This window comes from Anticarsia gemmatalis, chromosome 26, assembly GCF_050436995.1.
Source record: "Anticarsia gemmatalis isolate Benzon Research Colony breed Stoneville strain chromosome 26, ilAntGemm2 primary, whole genome shotgun sequence".
Lineage (NCBI taxonomy): Eukaryota > Metazoa > Arthropoda > Insecta > Lepidoptera > Erebidae > Anticarsia > Anticarsia gemmatalis.
This window is the reverse complement of record NC_134770.1, coordinates 6,140,926-6,162,192: the sequence shown is the minus strand read 5'-3', so window position 1 is coordinate 6,162,192 and position 21,267 is coordinate 6,140,926. Positions and strand designations below refer to the sequence as shown.

The 21,267-nt window shown below is 36.2% G+C and overlaps 1 protein-coding gene across 1 annotated transcript; it reads left to right on the top strand.

Annotated features, from left to right (window-relative positions):
• The first annotated feature begins 228 nt into the window (after positions 1 to 228).
• LOC142984103 (uncharacterized) lies at positions 229 to 20,484 on the top strand. The gene is made up of 9 exons (XM_076131436.1): positions 229 to 469; positions 1,896 to 2,162; positions 13,223 to 13,383; positions 13,590 to 13,760; positions 14,238 to 14,420; positions 14,854 to 15,261; positions 15,476 to 15,715; positions 16,007 to 16,116; positions 17,789 to 20,484. Exons 1-9 carry the CDS (start codon positions 397 to 399, stop codon positions 17,880 to 17,882), a joined length of 1,707 nt encoding a protein of 568 aa, XP_075987551.1. The 5' UTR covers positions 229 to 396; the 3' UTR covers positions 17,883 to 20,484.
• The last annotated feature ends 783 nt before the right edge of the window (positions 20,485 to 21,267 follow it).

Below are 21,267 nucleotides of genomic sequence, written 5' to 3'. Positions count from 1 at the left end.
AACGTGACTGCAGTGTTGCTAGATTATAAATGCCAAATTCTACCAAATTCATGAAAAAATTATGTTGTAATGAAAACTATATGTTATTATAAAAATAATAAATATTATAAAGATAAAAACCAATTTGTGTAAAGACAAAAAAGATATATAAATGTCATCTTGAACTTAAATAGCTTAAATCTCAATGATGCAAAGAAACGTAACGTTTTATCGATTTTCACGCTAGTCGTGAAAATGGCTGGCGAAACCGCCGCTTTAAATAATTTAGTAAAAATAAACTTTAAAAACAATAAGTGAGACATAGGTAATACAGAAATATATTCCAATTAGACTACATAGAGACTTGAATTACATACAAACGGCTTAAGATTATGAAATAAAATATATTTATTCAACATGAGTGCATATTTTTTTAAATTGATATTTTTGACCGCGTTAATTATACAATGTTTTATCGTGAATGCAAATGGTAAGTGTTCATTGTACTTGCTATTTATTTCTGTAGCGTTTTAAAACCTCTCCCGACGATTTATGTACCGATAGGTGCAACTAATTAATGCGAAACAATGGCTTGTTTTTGTTTTATTTACGTGTACCTACCTATCACCTATGAAGACTTAATTAAGGCAGCTTAATACAGACTGTCGATTTTTTACGCGTTTTATATTGATTTCATGTTGAATATTTATTTTGACTTGTTCGATTGTTATTAAAAGAAACAATATCATTAATATGGTTTCATAATACACACAACGAAAGCTTTTAACAGCTTATAGACATTATTGCTTAAATTAATCCTCTTTATTAGGCCATAAATTTGTTAATTAACTAATCCTTCCGTGTCTGCTCCGTCCTGTTATTATTTTGGATTACCTGCGCGTCTTGGTTTTGCGCATGCGTGTCCTAGGCAGTGCCTAGATACCTAACTAGATACTATAACAACAATGATAATGCACTGCATCTAAAGTAGGTAAATAGTTTAGTACTTTCTTTAAATCATTTTTTACTTTAACACGCACCTTTTTTCTACCATACAAGAATTAATTGGTAGTTAGCCAACCAATTATTATAAATAAACAAAAAAAAATTGAATTATAGAAATAAATAAAAACTAAATACACTAGGACATAACCCCATACACCAAACAGCCAGAAAATATTTTAGTAGCAAATAATGAAATATTATTTTCTCGTCGAATTTTATTAGCCAGCTCCTCGCCTATTTCTTATTAAAGGCTATTTATTAACTCGACGCAAGATGACTGTCTTTTGCAAATAATAATGAAACAAAAAATGAAAAAAAAACGTTAGTACGACTACAGGCACGCACAATTTATCTTAATTATTATTTTGTGCATTTAGGTACCTACCTACATATAGCCGCTCTATCAAACAGCCCACTTTCAGCTAAATATACCGTTCATTGATATTCTAAATTCTGAATTTTTATACACCTCTACCAGCTGCGAATCTTTCATTCAAAGCTATCTGAGTTCCTGGACTATAATATGATAGTCTAAACATTTTTTACATTTTGTATTTATCGCAACATTGCGCTCTCATGCAGTTGTAATCTAAGAGCTAGAAACCATACATTTTTATTCGTTTTACTAGCCTTTGCCTAAAACTTCGCCCGCGTGGTTGAGTGATTTAGAGCAGAATTTTCATACAAATATTCATTCCTTCTTTTAACTTTCTTTTCTTTCTTCCCCTTTTTCGCAATAAATTATTGTACCAAATTTCATCAAAATCGGATAAGTGGTTTAGGCGCGAAAGCGTAGCAGACGGACAGATAGACTGGCAGTTACTTTCGCATTTTTCTATTAGTAGAGACGTAAGGATAGTAGAAAAGGAAGGATTTATTTTTACACATTTTAACATTATATTTTCTTTCAGCCTCTCAAAACAAGAGTTCGCACCACGCCCGGAGGAACGAGGATGGCTTCTTCAAAACGCAAAAAGCGCCATCATACCGTTCATTTCAGCCGGTATCTATAAGGTACCATAAATCAACGTATCCTCGAGCTGATGACCGATCAGATTATGACATAACCTCGTATGACACGGAGTATGGCGGCGTGGTCTCCAATTTTACGTCTTCCATTTACGATGATAATCCTCAGTTGTATCCTAATCCGGAGTTTATATGGAGGAGTAATCAAGGTGAGTTGATTTATAACAGTTTTCATTACTTCCGGATAAGTATCGGTTACCTAAACACGTTAAGTTCAGTCTCTTTTATATGTAACAAAAAATGCATTTAAAATGGTTTAAATGGTTATGGATTGACCTTAGAGTAAAAATTTGCTCTTAGATATTGACAGACAGACACTTTGCCTATCAGATACGCTAACAGATACTTATCCGTTAATCGTGAAACTGGCCCTTAGTATAATTAAATTTCTAGATATTTATCAATTTTTTAAATCTAAGTTAAGTGAGCCTACTTCGCATCTGAATTACAGACACAATATTCCATTTGAATTTAAATAAAACTAAAATTCAATTTGTTTTTAAAAGTCTAGACAGCCATAAACGTGTTCTAAAGGGTGGTTGGTCCAAGGGCGTAGTCTATCAAATACATAAACATAATAATATCTGGATATTGAAATACAGTTCCAAAGGGAGCGGTAGGGTTCTAGGCTGGTGTGAGGCTGCGGGGCTGCCAGACAGATATATTGATTTTAATGCACCCTTGGTGCATGCGCTGTGCTTACACCCTCGTTTAATTATGCACAGGTACTTATTTTATGTAGATCGTATAATATTATCTGCTTTAGTAGATGTGTGATTACATGTGATCTTCCGGGATAAAACGTTTCTTGAACAGTTCTATTCCGGTCGTAGATGAGGATACTGACACTGGAATTATCGTTTAACGTTGTAGTAGAAAGACCGTGTGCTTAGATGGGTTAGAGATAATGAGAATAAATAAAATAGTGAAAAGCTGATGTCTTGCAAAATGGTCAGGTGCGTAGTACTCGTAACCAGCGGTCCTGTATGATAAGATGTATATGGATATGAATGAGGCAAGGGAAGTTTGTAAGGATTGTTCCAAATGGCGTTCTCTAGGTCTCGGCCTACATATATGGGAAAAAGGCGTGATTTTATATATGTTAGTAAATAGATAGGTAAATATAGATATGTAGCTTAAAAAGCGAGCTTGCGCATCATTATGATGGTAATGGTGGGGGGTACTGGTGGGGGCTGCTGCATTGGGCTGCATTGATCGATAGCGTTTTGCCGCATCGGGCGCTGTATTTATTAATTAATTATTGCTTTATTGCAAACATACATATACAGAATAACTCCTAGCTGCTACACCCGATGGTGTATGAAATACACCCGCGTTTCGCTCTTAACAATGTTAGTTTCATGTAATAGGGGGCCAGACATTGACACGTTACCAAACTCCGGGCTTCTATTGAGAAATATTTTCTAAATTAGAATAGACCAATTGCACACTTTTCCTGACCCTGGAATCGAATCCGAGATCTCATGATCAGCAGTCGGATACGCTACCGACAAACGCTACATGAATGTTTTAAAAACAATTTGTTAAAAATACTTGTATTAAAAAATACCGTAAAGTTTAACGTTACCTAATTTATTTGAAGTTTAAATCATGATAAAATACAAAATGGTAACCACCGTCCACTACATTAATAACAAATTATTTCCTTAACAGTGATATAAATAACATCACACCTATAACACCCTATAGCATACGCAGAGTATAGTTTATTTTAAGTACACTGACGTTTCTCCGTCAAAAATGGTAGTCTAATATAATAGGAAGCAAGCGAATAAATTCCATTCAATTTGTAGTATAACCACGAATTACAATGGGATAGGTCAGGGCTAAAAGCAGACGGGCTATTCATCATGTCTCGAGTTTACACGCGGTCTCGAGACGGTACGCTCACCTCACCGCAAAGAGGTATTTCCTCGAGGGATGTTATTTATTCATGCCCCTTTTGTTGTGGCAACGCTGCCCGTCTGTCTGTGTTCTAGATTTAATATATATAAGGTTATAGCAATAAGATTATTTATGGATTATGGGTTGATTGCAAATGTAGGGCTTCGATTGTGTTTTTTTTTATGTTTCTGATTTATAGTGGAAGTAAAATACGGACGAGAGCTCAAACCTTTTTCCAAACCTTTATATCTTGCACATCTTGTTTTACCACACAAGTTGTATGTATACTTCTTCTTCGTGTATATTGTTTGTCTTGTATAGAAGTTAGCAATAAATTACGGGATCCGTACAAATCCTTTGCGCATTTGTAAGCGCACTTAGGGCTGTAAACCCAGCAGCCACTTCACTTCCACTTCACGAGAAGCGATTTAATGATTGGCTAGGGCAGTTGATGTGCCCGTGGTAGTCTTTGCGGGTTACGGAACATTTACAGGCACCAGTTGTTTGTAAACTCACATGCTTTCTCTCACCACTAGGGATGTAGTGTCTCACGTGTCCGAGACACTTCTCATAGTCGTACTGCAGAAATCTTAGATGTGGGTGGCGGGAGTATGTCCCTTGTTTTTGTTTCCTCTATAAAAAAACTACTTTTTTTATTTTTTTCAAATCTTGTTGTTTAGCACTTAATTCAAAGTTAAAATATTGGTAAAATAATACTTTCGAGAAGTTAATTTACATGTTACGTATTTTGTTTCGTACCGCATCCCTATAAATATAGTCTAGGTTTCATTGCAAATAAAGTAGCTGGAGCGACATGAAGGGTGGTCTGGTGGGGGTCCGACAAATAGTTAATATTGATCGATTGCACCCCAAGTGCAGAACATGCGCTTTAATGTTCTGCCGCGCCCTACGAGTACTATTTAGGGTACCTAGATGTATATGTATGTGATAAAATGCAGATGAAACATGGCTAGGGCGTGGCAAAATAATTTGAATTGAAGATACATTTTAAGTGCTTTTGTTCAGGTATCGAGAAAGATGTCGATTTGATTTTGTAACAAATGCTCAAAGGGCGAAGCAGCAGGTAAAAGATAGTTGGTATATTAGACACGATAATGTCAAGCATACAAGAAACAAGAAGTATGAGATATAATTATATAGAAATGCCGTCTGATAATTAGGGGGCTGATGTCTATCTTATGAAATAAGGGTGTTATTCAAACGGTTGTCTAAACGATATAGATAGGCATCTTCTGGGCTGCTTCCGACACATTCGTACGGTTCCACTTAAATTAGAATTCACTGTTTTAAAGATATGATTCGTCGATACCGATACTTGGTATTGGACTTTTTCAACCTAGACCGGACTCAAACTTTTATAGTGCATATGGCACATAATTTTAACATAAATAATTTGAACTATTTGTAAAACTCTAGGTAGTAATTATAGACTGAAATTTACTGAATAATCTTCGGATTTATTTAAGAACCATTTGCCATAGAAGAACAATGTAAGTTACAGAGGAAGTCGCCTCAAGTCGCGTAGATTAAACAAGTTAGGTACACAATAAATAAACTAACAAAAATACACATAGTTCGTAAAGCGAACGAATGGTTTGGGCGATGGTCTTTGCCTACGGGATGGAAATCTCTATTGATTAAAGTGCACTCCCGATGCAAAACATGCGCTGCAGTCATTCTGTTTCCTTTGTCTTATAGTATAACTAGTTTCTGTCCGCGACTGGGTCCAATGAAAAGATTTTCTGGTGTACAAAACATGGTTTAGGTTATAAACAAACTGTGTACCTACCAAATCCATTAAGTACCTACTAGTCTGTGCATAGAAAAGTACTTAACAACCATCCAAAATTACGCATTCATCAAAAAATTACATTCAACATTTATACTTAATCAGTATTTTCACATATTAATAGTATAGTAAGTATAGACAAGCAAGCCAGACATCGAGAGAGGGGTGCGATGGCCGCGATGGGGTAGGCAGTGGTGAAAGCCAGACAGATTTAATCTCCTCTGTTATGGCAACACTAGTGAGATGACATTGTAAAACAGTCGCTCCTCAATTTTAATTTTAATTTAATTATTAATAAGTGTTTATTTTTAAGAATTAGTACATAGTATAGTAAATAAGTGATACCAGATGTGGTGTACAAAGTTTTAGCTCCGAATAATAACTGTAACCGGCAAACGGAGAATATTCAAATCGAGTGTGAAGTGACAACGAAGTTCAACGTACTAAATTCAAACAGCTGATCACCAAACTCAAGGGAGTATCGTTCCTTTTGTATTTTCTCTTATAAGATTATCAATAATATACTGCTTGATATCTAACTACGTCGTATATTAACAGCAGATGTCTGGTTAAAACTGTACATTGACAAATTGACAACAAGTGTTACAATTATTTTCCAATTGATAGTCGGTTTTCGAATTCTCTTTGAAGGAAAATAACATACTGATTAGGTTAGGCAGTAATTAGGTGATTTAGCTTATTAATTACACTATAGCTAGATAATTGTCTCTCTGTTAGGTACCTGTCAATCTACCCACTATAGAAAAAAAAATACTCCAATTGTAATATTCTGCACTTTTGACAATAATATATCAGTAACTTAGTCCTCTTATCTTACTTAATTGTAAATAGATAACTTACACTACTAGTATTTAGCTTCTTTTCCCCCCTTTTTTTAATACTAGTATCTAATTCCAAACCTTACTCTTTAACTTCCTTTGCTTATCTTCTTAGATATTTTCCTTAACTTTTCAGGACTTGCTGCTTTTCAAACACATTTTTCTACACAATGGCCACCACAATGATGACCCGTAAAGCTACACTTAAGGAAACTGAAGGAAAACTAAAGCTTGCCTTGCTCGAGCTAAAGTCATATAAAAAGGAGAATAGCCAACTGCTGGGGGAACGTGCTGACTGTGAGGACGCAATACAGAAGGTCAACCAGAAGGTCTTGGATCTTAAGGGTGAACTCGCTGAGCTCCATATAGACAATATGGATCTACTGGATCAGCGCAATCGGCTTCAAGAGGAAGTCAACTCCTTTAGCACCTGTAATGACACCTATCTGTGGTCCTTGGGGCGCATCACTGAACTCGAAACGGATCTAAATGAAGCACACATTAAGATAGTTTCGTTAGAGCATACTATTCAGTCTTACAATAGTAGTTCCACTCATAATCTTTACTCAGAGCTTATAGGTACTGGTCATCAGTCATTGATAGGTGTAAAACGCTCAAAAAATCTTCTTTTAAAGACAAGGAGCCATAATAAACTAAAGAAATATTCAAAAGTCTGTAGGTTGATTAAGAAAATTAAATTTAATCTCAGTAGGTACAACAATAAAATCAAATCATTGATCAATAATAACAATGAATTGACAAATGAACGTAGGGATTTATTATTAGAGTTAGACACCTGTAGCGAACAACTTATTTCAAGTAAAGTGTTGTATGAAAAACACACTCAGGACTTGAAGACATCAATCACCACTTTACAGGATAGGTTATCTCAAATGACACTAGACTATGAACAGGAGACTAGAGACTATATACTCAAATATGATGAGATTGCAAAGGTTGGCAAGGAAAACTTAGAACGTGTCTTGTCATTGTATAATAGTGCTCAAACATTTAATAATTATTTTTCTGACATACCAGTCATTACGACTAGTTCCTTAAATTCCTCTACCGCTAAAGCAGAATCATTACTTAGGAGCAATGTGAGTCAGTGCAATGTCTCATTTTATTTTAAGTATATAAACCCCTCTGACGTAATCAGAGTATTCAAGTCGCTTAATTCCAAAAATACTGCGGACTTGTGGGGTATTTCTGTCAAGTTACTTGAGAGTATTATCGCTGAAATAGCACCTCATTTAGCTGCAACTTTTAATCGATGTGTAGATGTAGGTGTGTTTCCTAATTTAATGAAGCACAGTAAGATAATTCCCCTGTTTAAAAACGGATGTAAAACTGAGCCCAGTAACTTTAGGCCAATATCCATCTTGCCTGCTATTAGCAAAATATTTGAAAGGGCTATATTAGAGCAACTAGAAAGCCATTTCAGTTTGTATAATTTACTCCACAGCAAACAGTTTGGCTTTACAAAGGGTCGATCTACCATCGATGCAGGGGTCACACTTATTAGGCATATTTTCGATGCTTGGGAGATGTCGCAGGATGCTATTGGGGTATTTTGCGATCTCTCCAAAGCGTTTGATTGTGTTGACCACAATACTCTTTTATATAAACTTAAGTACTATGGAATTGGGGATGTGGCACTTGACTTACTTGCATCCTACTTGTCTGAGAGAGTGCATTATACAGACATAAATGGGTCAAGATCCACTGGATCTGCGGTTAGTCTCGGGGTACCACAGGGCTCTATCCTTGGTCCGTTCCTTTTTCTGGTTTATATTAATGATTTGCCACATCAGGTACAGGATCTGTGTGATATCGTACTATTTGCTGATGATACGTCGCTTATATTTAAAGTAGATCGTAAGAAAACTGATTTTGACGATGTAAATGGTGCTCTTACACAGGTTCTCAATTGGTTTACAGCCAACAATTTGTTGTTAAATTCAAGGAAAACCAAATGCATTAGATTTACCATGCCCAACGCTAGGAATCTAGGTACGAACGTAGTTCTAAATGGTGAGGTATTAGAAATGGTCAATTCCGCAACCTTCCTAGGTATAGATTTAGATAATAAGCTTCAATGGGGCACCCAAATAACAAAGCTCGCGGGCAGGCTCAGCTCCGCAGCCTATGCGATAAGAAAAGTAAGACAGTTTGCTGGTGTAGATGCGGCAAGACTGGTTTATTTTGGTTATTTTCACAGCGTTTTGTCCTACGGTATTCTACTTTGGGGCAGAGCTGCTGATATAGACACAATTTTCGTCATTCAAAAAAGAGCAATTCGCGCTATTTACGGCTTAGGAGCGCGGGACTCTCTGCGGGATGTATTTGGGAAAATAGGCATACTGACGGTGGCATCACAGTATATTTTTGCGAATTTGATGTTCATCAAACAAAACATAAATTCGTTTGCTAAGAATAGTGACATTCATAACATTAATACCAGAAATAAGCACAAATTAGTAGGTCCCTGCAATAGATTGCAAAAAGTACACAACTCATTTGCAGGTCTTGGTGTTCGGTTGTATAACAAACTCCCTAGCAGTGTTATGGATCTTCCCCAACAAAAATTCAAAGTAGTTGTTAAAGATCATCTTATTAAAAGGGGTTATTATAAGGTTGACGATTACTTAATGGATAAGAAAACATGGGATTAGTTAGTTACGCGTTCTACAGAAATCGAGATTAAATATCTATATATTTATATATACATCTTTGCATTGTATAAACATTAATCAGTCATTTCAACTCTGTAACAGAGAGGTATTGCACGAGTCTCAGTGGTATTCATTTTTCTTTTTTTTTCATTGAAATGGTGGGCTCCCATGCCAAGGTTCGTCATGCTCACTAAAATGTCATTGCTTGCGGCGGCGTCGTGTGCCGGGTCACCCCCTTCCCTCTAATATGTGCGAAGGGGGTGATGGCTGGTCCACGCGTCATACTCGTGAACGGGTGCTGCTTGGGGTGACTGGTCGTCCTGGGTGTGGTGACTGCCATAATTTTTTTTTTTTTTTTTTAAGCAACTACGTTTCACTAACTGTACTTCCTTTACCACAGTATGCTCTTGAAATGCCTCTTATGATTTCATTTATATTATTATGTGGGTAGATGCTCCCATCATGCTTCCAATACTATTTATATCTTGTTTATTAGCACCTTAATATATTGATTTAATTTATGTTATGACCAAAGTGTGTTCGGTAGTGTTGGTAGGTAGCAGCTACTTACATCATCAATGTTTTATACCAGCATAAATATTGTTAAAATCATTTGGCGATTAAAAAGAGTGGCCAGGAGTTTCTTGCCAGCTCTTCTCATTGGCCCTACCTTCCGAACTGGCGGTAAATTCACTCTCTGTATCATTGACTATCATAAGCGTCAGCACTTGACCTAAATGAATAAATGATTTGATTTTGATTTTGATTTTGATTTATTGATCAATCGCTCCCGGGGCTTATGGGGTTCATGGCTAGAGAGGGTGTTTTAAAATATATTTATTTATATTAAATTTTATCAACATATTTTTATAAATGCATCATCATTGACGTTAGATAGTCGAATCCTTTTCTACACATTGCAACTGACATTGACTGCCTCCGTGGCGCAGTGGTTTAGGTCGCCACGCCGATACCACGTCGGGAGGTCGTGGGTTCGATTCCCACACGGAGCAATTATTTGTGCGATTTACATATAATTGTTTCGGGTCTGGTTGTGTTTTGTGTCCGTTGTTTGTATGTTTGTAAAAGTCCCCGCGACACACGAGAAATTCTTAGTGCGGGAGATGTCCTTAAAAAAAAAGGTAAATAAATAAGTAGCATATTGTGCATCCATAACCCGCCCTGGTAGCCAACCATCTGATGCATAGAAAGGCCTTGGTTCCGAAAAAGCCTCTCCGGTGCCCCCACAACGACTACTTCTGGCAATCCTCTAGCGCTCAAAGCCAGTTGTGCTCACCGGTCGGTAAACGATCTGTGGGTTAAGCAACCGTTGGCGCGGTCGATTAATATAACAGTCGTTAAGCCATGTCAAAGGCCTTTCGGGCGGCTTGAACAACTTTAACACTAACCATTCGACAACTTTAGTTAAATTCACTCACTATTCCTGTGTATATTTCAACCGACAGTAATTATTGCACTTAAGAACTCCATTCAAAACAAACAAGGACTTATCAAATAGGAATTGGATTTCGCTAACGCAGTGAACGGTAATGAACGATTTGAAGGGCGGGGTAAGTATGGGTGGCTGCAGACGATTTTATTGATCGACTGCATTGAGACCCTCATAGGAATAAAACAACATAGGTACTTGTCTGGTTATAGTACCTCTACCTACGATGGTTTGATATTTGTTATACGTATTCAGTTATGTGACGAAACAGCTTTTTTCTATTTCTTTAGCACGCACGATGCAAGATTTAGTACGATTAATCTTATAGGATGTTAACTGAATTAGAGTTTAATTAATTAAATTTAAATACTTGTTTTAGTAGCCAAATCAATAAATAAATATCAATTATATATTTGTGCCGAATGTCACGTGGCTTTTGGCGCCTGCCTGAACGTATTTTTTTTTATATACTACAGTATATAACGTATTTGTTAATAATAAGTAGGTAGAATGAAATGATGTTTTAAATACTACTACTCATAAGTAGATTATGTATCTACCATTTTCTAAAATGGTACAGATTTCTTGCAAATTACCTCAAGGTATATCACATTTCTTTAAGGGTTTACGTGGGTACGTTTATAAGGCCTGCCACCGTAGCGTAGTGACTAGTGGTTAAGGTGGTCATCGCGCCACTACCACCGTCCGGGGGACGTGGGTTCGATTTTTAATCGGTAAAAATATTTGTGCGATACACTAATAGTTTCGGGTTCCGCTGATTGTTTTGTAAAAGTCCCTGCGGCACAAAAGCGATGTTAAGTGCGGGAGTTGCCTTTTTAAAATTAGAAAAACAATTTAAACCGCAGTAATTTCGACTCTCGTTGTCTTTTTTAGAGAAAGCACCAACTTCCGTATTCCTAAAAGTTATACCTACCTATTTTGCAGATGCAAATATTACATAGGTACGTAGACCCTATCTTGTAAATAGGCATGGTAATAGCTGAAAAGCGGGCGATGTCCCAGACATGAGGCGGGGCTTTATTGATTTATAGTGCACTCTGGTGCAGTACATGCGCTGTGACGCTTCGCTTTTCCTTTGTTTAAAGTACCTTGTAAATGCCTAGGTAGGTACATATTTGAGAATTTTACATAAAGTCTAGTCAGGTAGGAATTAAGCGTGTCTGAGTAGTGGTCAAACCTTAGATTATAGTAAGTTGTATCTCAAATTTTTCACATCTTTTTCGGGATTTGCAATCATTATATGTAGATAAAACGGTCCCAGAAAAAAAACCTGGTGTTAGTTGTAAAACAATGCCCTGAACGATACACTTTTGTAAAGTGTAAATAAAAAGTCCAATTAAACCTATAATATATTTTCTAAAGTTTCATATAGGTATCACCACTACTGCGTAAAAATAGATTATGATTTGCAAACAAATAAAAAAATACGTCTAACCTATATCATTTAGTACTTAAGTACCTAGATTTGTTTTTTTCGGATGAGTTTCCTGATAAAGAAAAAAAACGACAAACCCCTTCTTGAAATTCTAGCCAGCGAATTAGACTACTATAACGAAAGAAAAGTACTGCATATAGGGGTGAACCTATCAATAAAATATTCAAAATGGGTTCATGTATGGAAAAAGTTAGTCAATGAAAACATATCTCCGTGCTTTGACCGTTTTATGGTTTGTTTGGGTGTCACGCAAGGCACGTCGCCTTGAATGAATGTCGCCTTTCATGGTTTGAATGAAACGTCGTTGTGACTTAGTGAGCCAAGTTTGAACAACTTATAATAATAAACTTTACGATGTTGGAACTGTTGAATAATTTATATAGTCCGTTTGTATTAATATTCCATAAGTTTGTGACGATCTGTCACGCAAGGCGGATTTTGATAGAATAGTTCAGTTAAACTGGTTTAAAACATAAAATACTCTTTACTCCGGAAAATCTTTTTACGTGGACGTACAGGGAAAAAGCTAGTATTTACGTAATTTTAACGTATATAGGTACATAAAAAATGTTCTCCGTGTTCTTTGGTTAAATTAACCCTTCCCAGTTTAAAAATAATTGTATAATTTTTACCGGCCGCCGTGATATTCCTTGCGCTTGGATTAATTTGTTTAACTGAAAAAAAAGCCTGTCATCATATATTTACAAATTATTAACGCAGATAAAATTTTCTATATAATTGTAAATAATAATTTAAAATATTGAAATAAATGCAGACAGGGCGGAACCGCTCAAAAGGGTGCAGCCGAGCGAGGGTGGGGTAAAACCCAGTATCGATCTAGACCTAGGGCATCTGCGCGCATGCCCTACAGTCTAGATGCAGACAGCACATGCGCTGTGGACACTGGAAGGGGAGAAAGTATATAAGTACCACCAGCCATGGGAAGTCCACCATTTAACCGCCAGCTCTCCTAAAGACCAGACTTTAAAGGAATAAACTCCACAAAATAAATTCCTTTTCAATCATGGAGCTTTTAAAATTCAGTATTGCCATAATTAAATGTTTTGTTGCCAGTGATAAGCAAAACTGCCGAAAACAAGGTAGATACAGACGTGGATCTCCCGGATGATTCGTTGGCTGATGCTGACCTGAAAGAACATAATATTATCGATAGTGTCACTTATTTGTACGGGTTTAATAACTGCCATGGTGTTCGCAACGAATGGATGGTTCTAGTAAGTATTATTTTTAACTATTTATTTCCAAACCTTTTTTTACTTTCTTCGTTTTTTCTTTCTTCGTTTAATGATGAAACACGCAACAGTGAAGATGTTTAGCCTTATGTAAATTCAATAAACTTCTTTTCTGAGAAAAAACATACGCAATTTCTCAGAATTATCTCTGAATTATAAACTGATGGTGTTTTGTAAAACTGTTTCAGATCTTCATAACGAGTGGGATAGCTGTGGTGTTGCTACTCTCTGCAGTCATGTGGCTGATGTGGAGCGAGTACGCGGCGGAGTTCCGAAGAAACAGCAAGCTCTACCCTATTAATATCAACCTGTGCTGCTGCTTGGCTGTTTGCACTGTCATCTACATACAAGCTGTTATGGTAGGTTTCTATTTTTTTTACTTACAACATTGGTTTCTTAAACTGAGTGTTTTTTACGTTGGTTTGTTGCTGTTGCCAGAAGTAAATAATCATTTAGTTCAAAAATACTGTCCTATTTTTTAGAAACATTAAATTTAAACTATTTACCTTGCTGGCGTTACCAAAACTTAGTCAAACTTACGATATCGAAAAGATACTTTTATAAAAAAGCCACTTTCACAATCTATTCTGTACTATTATTAGGCAGAAATCTCTAGAATATCTTTATCATTGTCACCATTAACCGCAATTTCACAACATCTAAATAAATATCATATAACGGACCAGGTCGAAGCTTGACACAAGTTTACATACATTTTCTTTCCCTTTATAAATAAGTTAAGCTACCAAATACTCATCCATGTTAATAACCTTTGCTAATCAGAATTCCTAAAGCCAAAAACATATTTCTAATGTATATCATTTATGACATTCCAGGGAGTATCATCGCCATCTCAATGCGAGCGCATAGCCCTACTCCTGCACTACACTCACGTGTCATGTGCGATGTGGATCGTGGCGCTCGCTGCAGCAGTGGCCGAGTACTGCGCCTGCGACACACTGCTGCCACTGAAATATAACTATCTACTGGCTTATGGCGTCCCGGCTGTCGTTGTGATGGTAAGTTGATGACCACTGTCTAAAGGAGAAATAAATCACTGTATCGTATAAGACACTTTCTGTACGGCGATGCAATATGGGCTAGTCACGAGGTTCAAGGTTCGATTCCTGGACTGGTTAAAATATATCTAGAGATAGTTATTTTAAATACTCAAAGGTAGATCTATGCAGCGCACAGGGGCATCTGATCCCAGAGGGCTTAAAGTACCTAAAAGAACTCATGCTATAACAAGGGGAGGTTTTTCGTACCATATGTTTTCGGCCCAGTGAGTTAAAAACAGTTCTGGCTCCGCTCTTGAAAATATTTCTCTAAGGTTGATGTAACTAGTGGTTATATCCCTTTCGCCTAACTTAAGCATAAAATTATAAGCTAACCCCGTAATTAATTCACAAAATTAAATAAACCTTTGACTAAAATTACCGTCTCTTTTAGTTCAACTACGCGCTCTCAATGGAACACTACGAAATTAAACACTATTGCTGGATGTCCATAGAGAAAGGAATGGTCATGGGCTTCATGGTCCCAGCCATGATATTAATACTAATCAACACAGCAATTATCATCCTTGGCTTACAAAGCGTTAATAAAAAGCAAGCTGAGACATTGACGGCTAAAATTCAAGAATTAGTCGATCATCACATAGCGAATTGGCCTAAAGATAACCAAATGGATGATAAAAATGGCAGCTTGGATACGTTAGATAATATTTATACGCCGGGAAGTAGTAGAAAAAATACCGACAGCTCAGAAACTTTGGACAAAGATTATAATGTGAGTGAAGATGATTGTCATTATGTGAATATGGCAATACCGGAGAACGAAACTGGGACTGGCAGTGAGGTGGGTGTTGTCAGATTATAAAATGTTTAAAATGGTAGATTTTTATTTTGGTAGATTTTTTATTGCTTTGATAAACCATCGGAGTGCAAAGTTACAGGTTCAATTCTCGATCCTCGATTATTTTTGTTTATAAATTTGTCAAAATATATTTTTATTTCATTTTTTATCTATGTCGTCCTATGTCGTATCTAATATCTTTTTAACATTTTTACAGCCAAACATCGCCCAATCGAAAGCTCTTCACGACAAAAGCCTCCTAAATATGCTCTACATGGACAACGTATCATGGAAGTGGACCTGGAACACTGAAGGCAACGAGCTGAAGGTCTACCTGAACCTGTGTCTCGTGCTGGAGCCGTTCTTCGCCATCAACTGGGTCATGGGCGTCGTGGCGATTGAAAACGCAGCCCATTGGTCTACTCCGACCATTTATTTGATCCTTGTCGTTGCTATGGTACGTTGAATTTTTAAATATATATTTAATACATAAAAGGAACATGTAATTACCGTGATGGTCCGGGTTTGATGTCCGAACCACTAAATGGAACAAATTTTTATATATTTATTCTGTCCCCAACTTACATTTCGTCAGCGTGGTGAACTTAAAGTTGCCCAGCAGTGAGGCAGTAATGGTTGAATTACTTTTTTGAATAGATATTACTAAAATTCAATCCTTTCGTATCTAGAAAATAGAGCCCTCAACCCAACAGTAATAACACTAACCAATTTTCTTTTTAATTTCCAGTACGTGTACCTCACAACCACGATATGTACCACATTACCGATCGTAAAGCCGAAGACCACAGCTCCTTGCTGCGAGGCCGTCGTCACAGAGCCGACCCTCACCAGAAACAGGTAGGTAATGCTACCTACGAGTAAGGAGCTCTTCTCCACGGATATTCTGTCAAGTCCTTGAAACTTCTATATCCTAAACCAAAAGGACTGTCGGTTCAATCGTTTGATGGAATGTATGATTGTAATTACTTGCAAGGCAGCCACGACACACGCTCGTAGGAACGCTGAGCGGGGAATAGTCTGGTCCTACTGACCCCCAGATATTCTATCTACTCCGCAAGCAAAGACAATCAATACCAATCCAATCGTTCATTATTATTCTCCCTGATTTTCGGTGTTAGGCAACTTGGTCGTTTTTACATTAGGTTGCTATCTAATGACCCTAACAATCTAACGTAGAGGGCGCGCGCGATTCTTGTGCTCAGTTGTGTGATAAAATGCCGTAATGTGCCTCTAATGTCTTCCAAAAGATTCTATATATGGTGGAGACCCGGACCCGTACATAAGAAAGACGAGTTATTTATTAATTTTTAAGAATTAGGTTAGGTTTTGTATAAAAAGAAATGTCATGAACCTCTAAGTGTCTCGTGCACTTCTATAATTAAGGTTAGGATTAAGTAAATAGAAATTAGTAAGTAACTCAACGTCCAGAGTTCGTCCTCTGTCAAATCAACAAGTTCCATTGCGGTAAAGGGATTAAGCTGACCTTTATTTCCGTCGAACTTGGTGACGCATGTTGCACCGTCAGGAAGCCAGCGCTCATACGTTGTCAAAGACAACAGCGGCTCCTTCCGTACTGTTTAACGTGAAAATGTGATCCAAGTATTGCTGTTATGAGGTGAAAGCATAGTGACCCTTTTTGTGGATATGGCTCCGATGATCATTCAGAAATGACAGCAAATGTAACTAACATCACACAATAAATATTTCTGAAGGGTTAGCGGATGTCCATTCCGAATGGCTACTAAATATGACAATTTTAACATCTACTATGACGAAATATTTAACATCTATGGTGTGCTAGCACTTTGTCCATCCAACACGTGGATCACGGCCGTCAGAGCATGACTCTACTGGACCACATGCAACGTGAACTTATTGTTTAGTTCAACTAATGATTTAATGTGAATCTTGCGTTGCGCCTAAAAGGAGGTTCTTGACACTTGAAAATTAGGGAAAATGGTAATTAGAACCACGGGCGTTGCGTCTCCGTCGTACGTCCGTTGTTCTCAAGTAACTAGTAGCGAGTTACAACGGTTTACATCGCGATAGCTCCGTTACTCGGACAATCATTGGCATTACCTACTTCTACTGTTTCTACTAGTAAGGCGACAATGTAACACATAACGAAAAATTGATCGACAATCATTATAGCACCGAGTTTACCGCACACCTTATGATTATTATTTGACCATTAGGAAACACAGTATAAAGAAAACCTTTTGAACAATGAAACGTTTTGTTTACTGTACTCTGTCTTTAAAACCTGTAGGTGCCTTTGTATTATATAAAATCACGCATATCTAGTCAGATACTGGATCCACCCAGAGTACAGGTACTGTGAAACAAATTGTAAGGATTCGTTCGCGTGAACGATTTCCAATAAACATATAAAGTGCCCACACTTTGTAAGTGAAATAATAATCTGACTCTCCAGCCTTTTTGCTTTGTCTCGTCGTTCGTTGGCTGTAACATTGTCGCCCTTACTCTGTAGGACGTTTTCACTTTACAGGACTACGGACAGCATCCCTCTTCTGGACCCGACGATCCAGCAGCCGAGCGTGACCCCTGCACCGGCGGACACAATAAGCACGATCAGTATCTAATCATCAGGAAATCTTCGTTGAGTACTTATCGGCTGTCGTGTAAACGACCTAAACGTATCAAAAATACGATTGTGAATCGTTAAATGCTGCGGAATTGCTCCTTGTGAGATTTTAATTAATTAAATTCTTGTCAGTTTGACATTATTGTCAGTTGCTAACGTTTGAATAACAGTGAGACGATTTAATTAGTTCATCTATGTGTTAGAAGTAGGATTTTGCCTTAAAGTGAGATATATATTGTCGAGGCACTAATTTGTACAGTAAAATCAAAGCTAAGGATTGTTCGTGTTTTACCGATTTTATATCCCAAAATATTCAAATTTCTACCATAATGGTAGTTATATGAAGAACGAAGAACTTGGTAACACTAGATAAAATCGTGTTGCCAGTTCACAAAGATTTTAATTGATCAAAAAATTGAAAAAAAAAATTGATAATAATGAAAAGACAGTGAAACCAACATTTTGACAAAAAAATTGTCTAAATAAAAAGGGAACCACAGACAAGATGCTTATTTTACCGCCGAAAATGTGTTTATAGATATTCAATAAATTAGATTTATATTTAAGGCCAATATTGTTCGAAAGATCGTCTTCTTATTAAAATAATACACACAATATTCCAAAATATTCATATCTGGATAATGTTATAGTAGAAATTCTAATTTTAGGTTACAAAACAAAAATAAAATAATAATTTTATCATGAAATTGTTTCCATATTAATGTGATTCATGAAAAATGATTTTTATACATTATAAGTGTATTAAGTGTAATAAATAGACTTCTTTACATATATTTACTTAAATTTGCAGACTCCAGGCAAACAGTATGTAGCTGATTAATTGCAAACCACTAGTAAACGACAGAAAAGTCGTGAATATAAATGTTAATTTCCAACGCAATATCTAATCAGTAGTCTTTCGTGATATTTTATTCTGTTATGATGGTACATAGAAACAACCAATAATTTGAATAATATTTGATCTTTAACTGACCTACAGCTGCTAAGGTCTATACTCTATAAGGTCTTACCGATAACGTGGTGGTACAAGAGTCGTCCATGGCTTAAAAAAAAAGTATTTTTGACATAAGAGTAGCTGATTTGACTAATATTCAAAATAATTAATCATTGTTCATACTGTTGACTGCGAGTTGCAATCTAAAGTTAATTCTATTCGAGTTTCCATATAATTAGGTACTAACAAATCGTAGTTTCGGAACTCGTTTGCTTCTGAATAACTTCTGATAGTTTTGACGCCTACTAGATGTATGTGGAGTGGTAAAAACAGTGTTAATTTTTATAAAAAAGATGATAGTACATAATTTATAACGGCAAATCATGCCAGCAGGTAAGTAAAAATGTGTGTTGATGTTGCATACGTATAGTTTATCGGTTATGTATTCCCCGTATCCTGGCAAACAATGGTCTAGCGACGGTGTTTCGCCCCATGTCTATTACTTAATAAGCTGTGCTTAGGGCTTTAAGCTGAGTTCGGATAGTTTAAATTGACCAGCTATCTAATTACAGATTTTTTCTAGACGGACTTACGCTTGTCATAAGAATATAAGCGTTTCTTTTGTTTCCAATTACGCTTTGAGCTTATACTGACTTTATTGGTGTACCTAAGTATCTGCGAATTATGGGCGTTATCGAGTGAAAAATGGCTGGAAAGTTCACACTGTTTTTATCGTTCCAAAATTTTATTTAAGTTACTCTAGATTTTATAATCTATCTATAAGAACTTTTCTACCGCAAAGTTTATTATTATGACTATTTAATGTGTCTGATATCTACTATCTATCCGTTAAAGTAACAGTTACAGTCATGGTACTGACAATAAAACTAAATAAGTAATATTTACGAAAATACATTTATTTCGGTCGCTATTGTCATTTGTAGTCGTCGCAGCCAGAGGCCAGTTTTATTCCAATATAGTTACTTTGATATTTGTTTGAAAATGTCATTTATTTAAACATTTTTGCGTTTTTTTTAAACTGTCTACATTGGCGCCATGGTAGTATTTTGACATTTCTTAAATTTAATGTTGCCAGAATCAAGACTCATTTCAGGAATTGATACTTTATTAGAACGCATAGAAGATTATTTATTAACGTTCATAATTAAGCTAAAGCTATTAAAAACTGCCTCTTATTGAAAAGTACATAAGTATGCTTGTAAAAGATAAATTATCAGAATGTTTTATGTCGTGAGAAAGCATATTGTCAACGATTACCTCGGAAAAAGCACTTTGTGAATATTATACCCAATGCCTCTTGAAAAATACGTTCTATTGTAATGAGATTATCACTATGTAATTGTACTTGAGAAACCAAATCAGTTTCAATGTTGATGACACTATAATGTAGGTACATAGCATTTGGTTATAATGTTTGTATCGTGCTCTCATAATAATTTCTATGGCAATAAATAAATATTATCATATTGAGGAAAAGTACCTATATAAAATATTTGAAAACTTACTACTGTGTCTGTAGTCAAGATTTCATTTGTGATAGTCAATAGTGTGATAGCAATATTGTTGCCACGACGAGTTTTAATAAATGTTTTAAAATATCATTAATTTGTCGTTTTCTTTATAGACTAACCCTCTTATTCATAAAAAAATAATGAAGTTATGAAAGCCCTAAAGAGTTTTGTTTCTTTCACTTCTTAGCGAAATGAAAAAGAGAAAAAATATTTAAAAGGGTTACCCTCTTATTCATAAACCTATTTTAGTTAAAAAACTACTATAATGTGTTTCCTCTTTTTCATTTCATAACGTTTACGTCTCACACGTGTTAACTCATATTAAGAATATTCCTACAGATTAACAAAGCCCGATTGCACTTTTTATGACACAGAAACAAGTTCGAAGTTAAGAGCTCGCGTTCACTAGTCGCGTACATTAATAAATGGGCCCTTACCTAACCTTGATATGAAAATGGAAAGCCAAAAAACTGGTGGAGGTGGCTAGGCTGATTCTCAACTATACAGTCGGGTGACATCAAGTATCACAAACACATAAAGCTGCAGTAGATGAATCGTAAGACCGTAAGAAATACTTAAAAAAGGAGAAACCCCTTTACAAGGATCAGAAGTCGGTTCGCAGTCAAGAATTTCTAAATTAAGAAGAATTTATTACAGAAGTTTAATTTGACCCCGCCCTATTTTTGATGACTGAGTAACGATTCAGCATTCAAGCATGAGTCCCTTATTACTGGTGCACACTATTTCGAAAAGTAAATCTCTAGGTACTGGTACTTTAAGTGCGAGTCTAACGACTGAGCTGGTGGTCCGAATTTGGTATATTTAATCAAAGTAGTAGTTCATATCGTGCAGAGATAAGATTGTCCAAAATATCGAAATATGCTTCACCTTGGTCA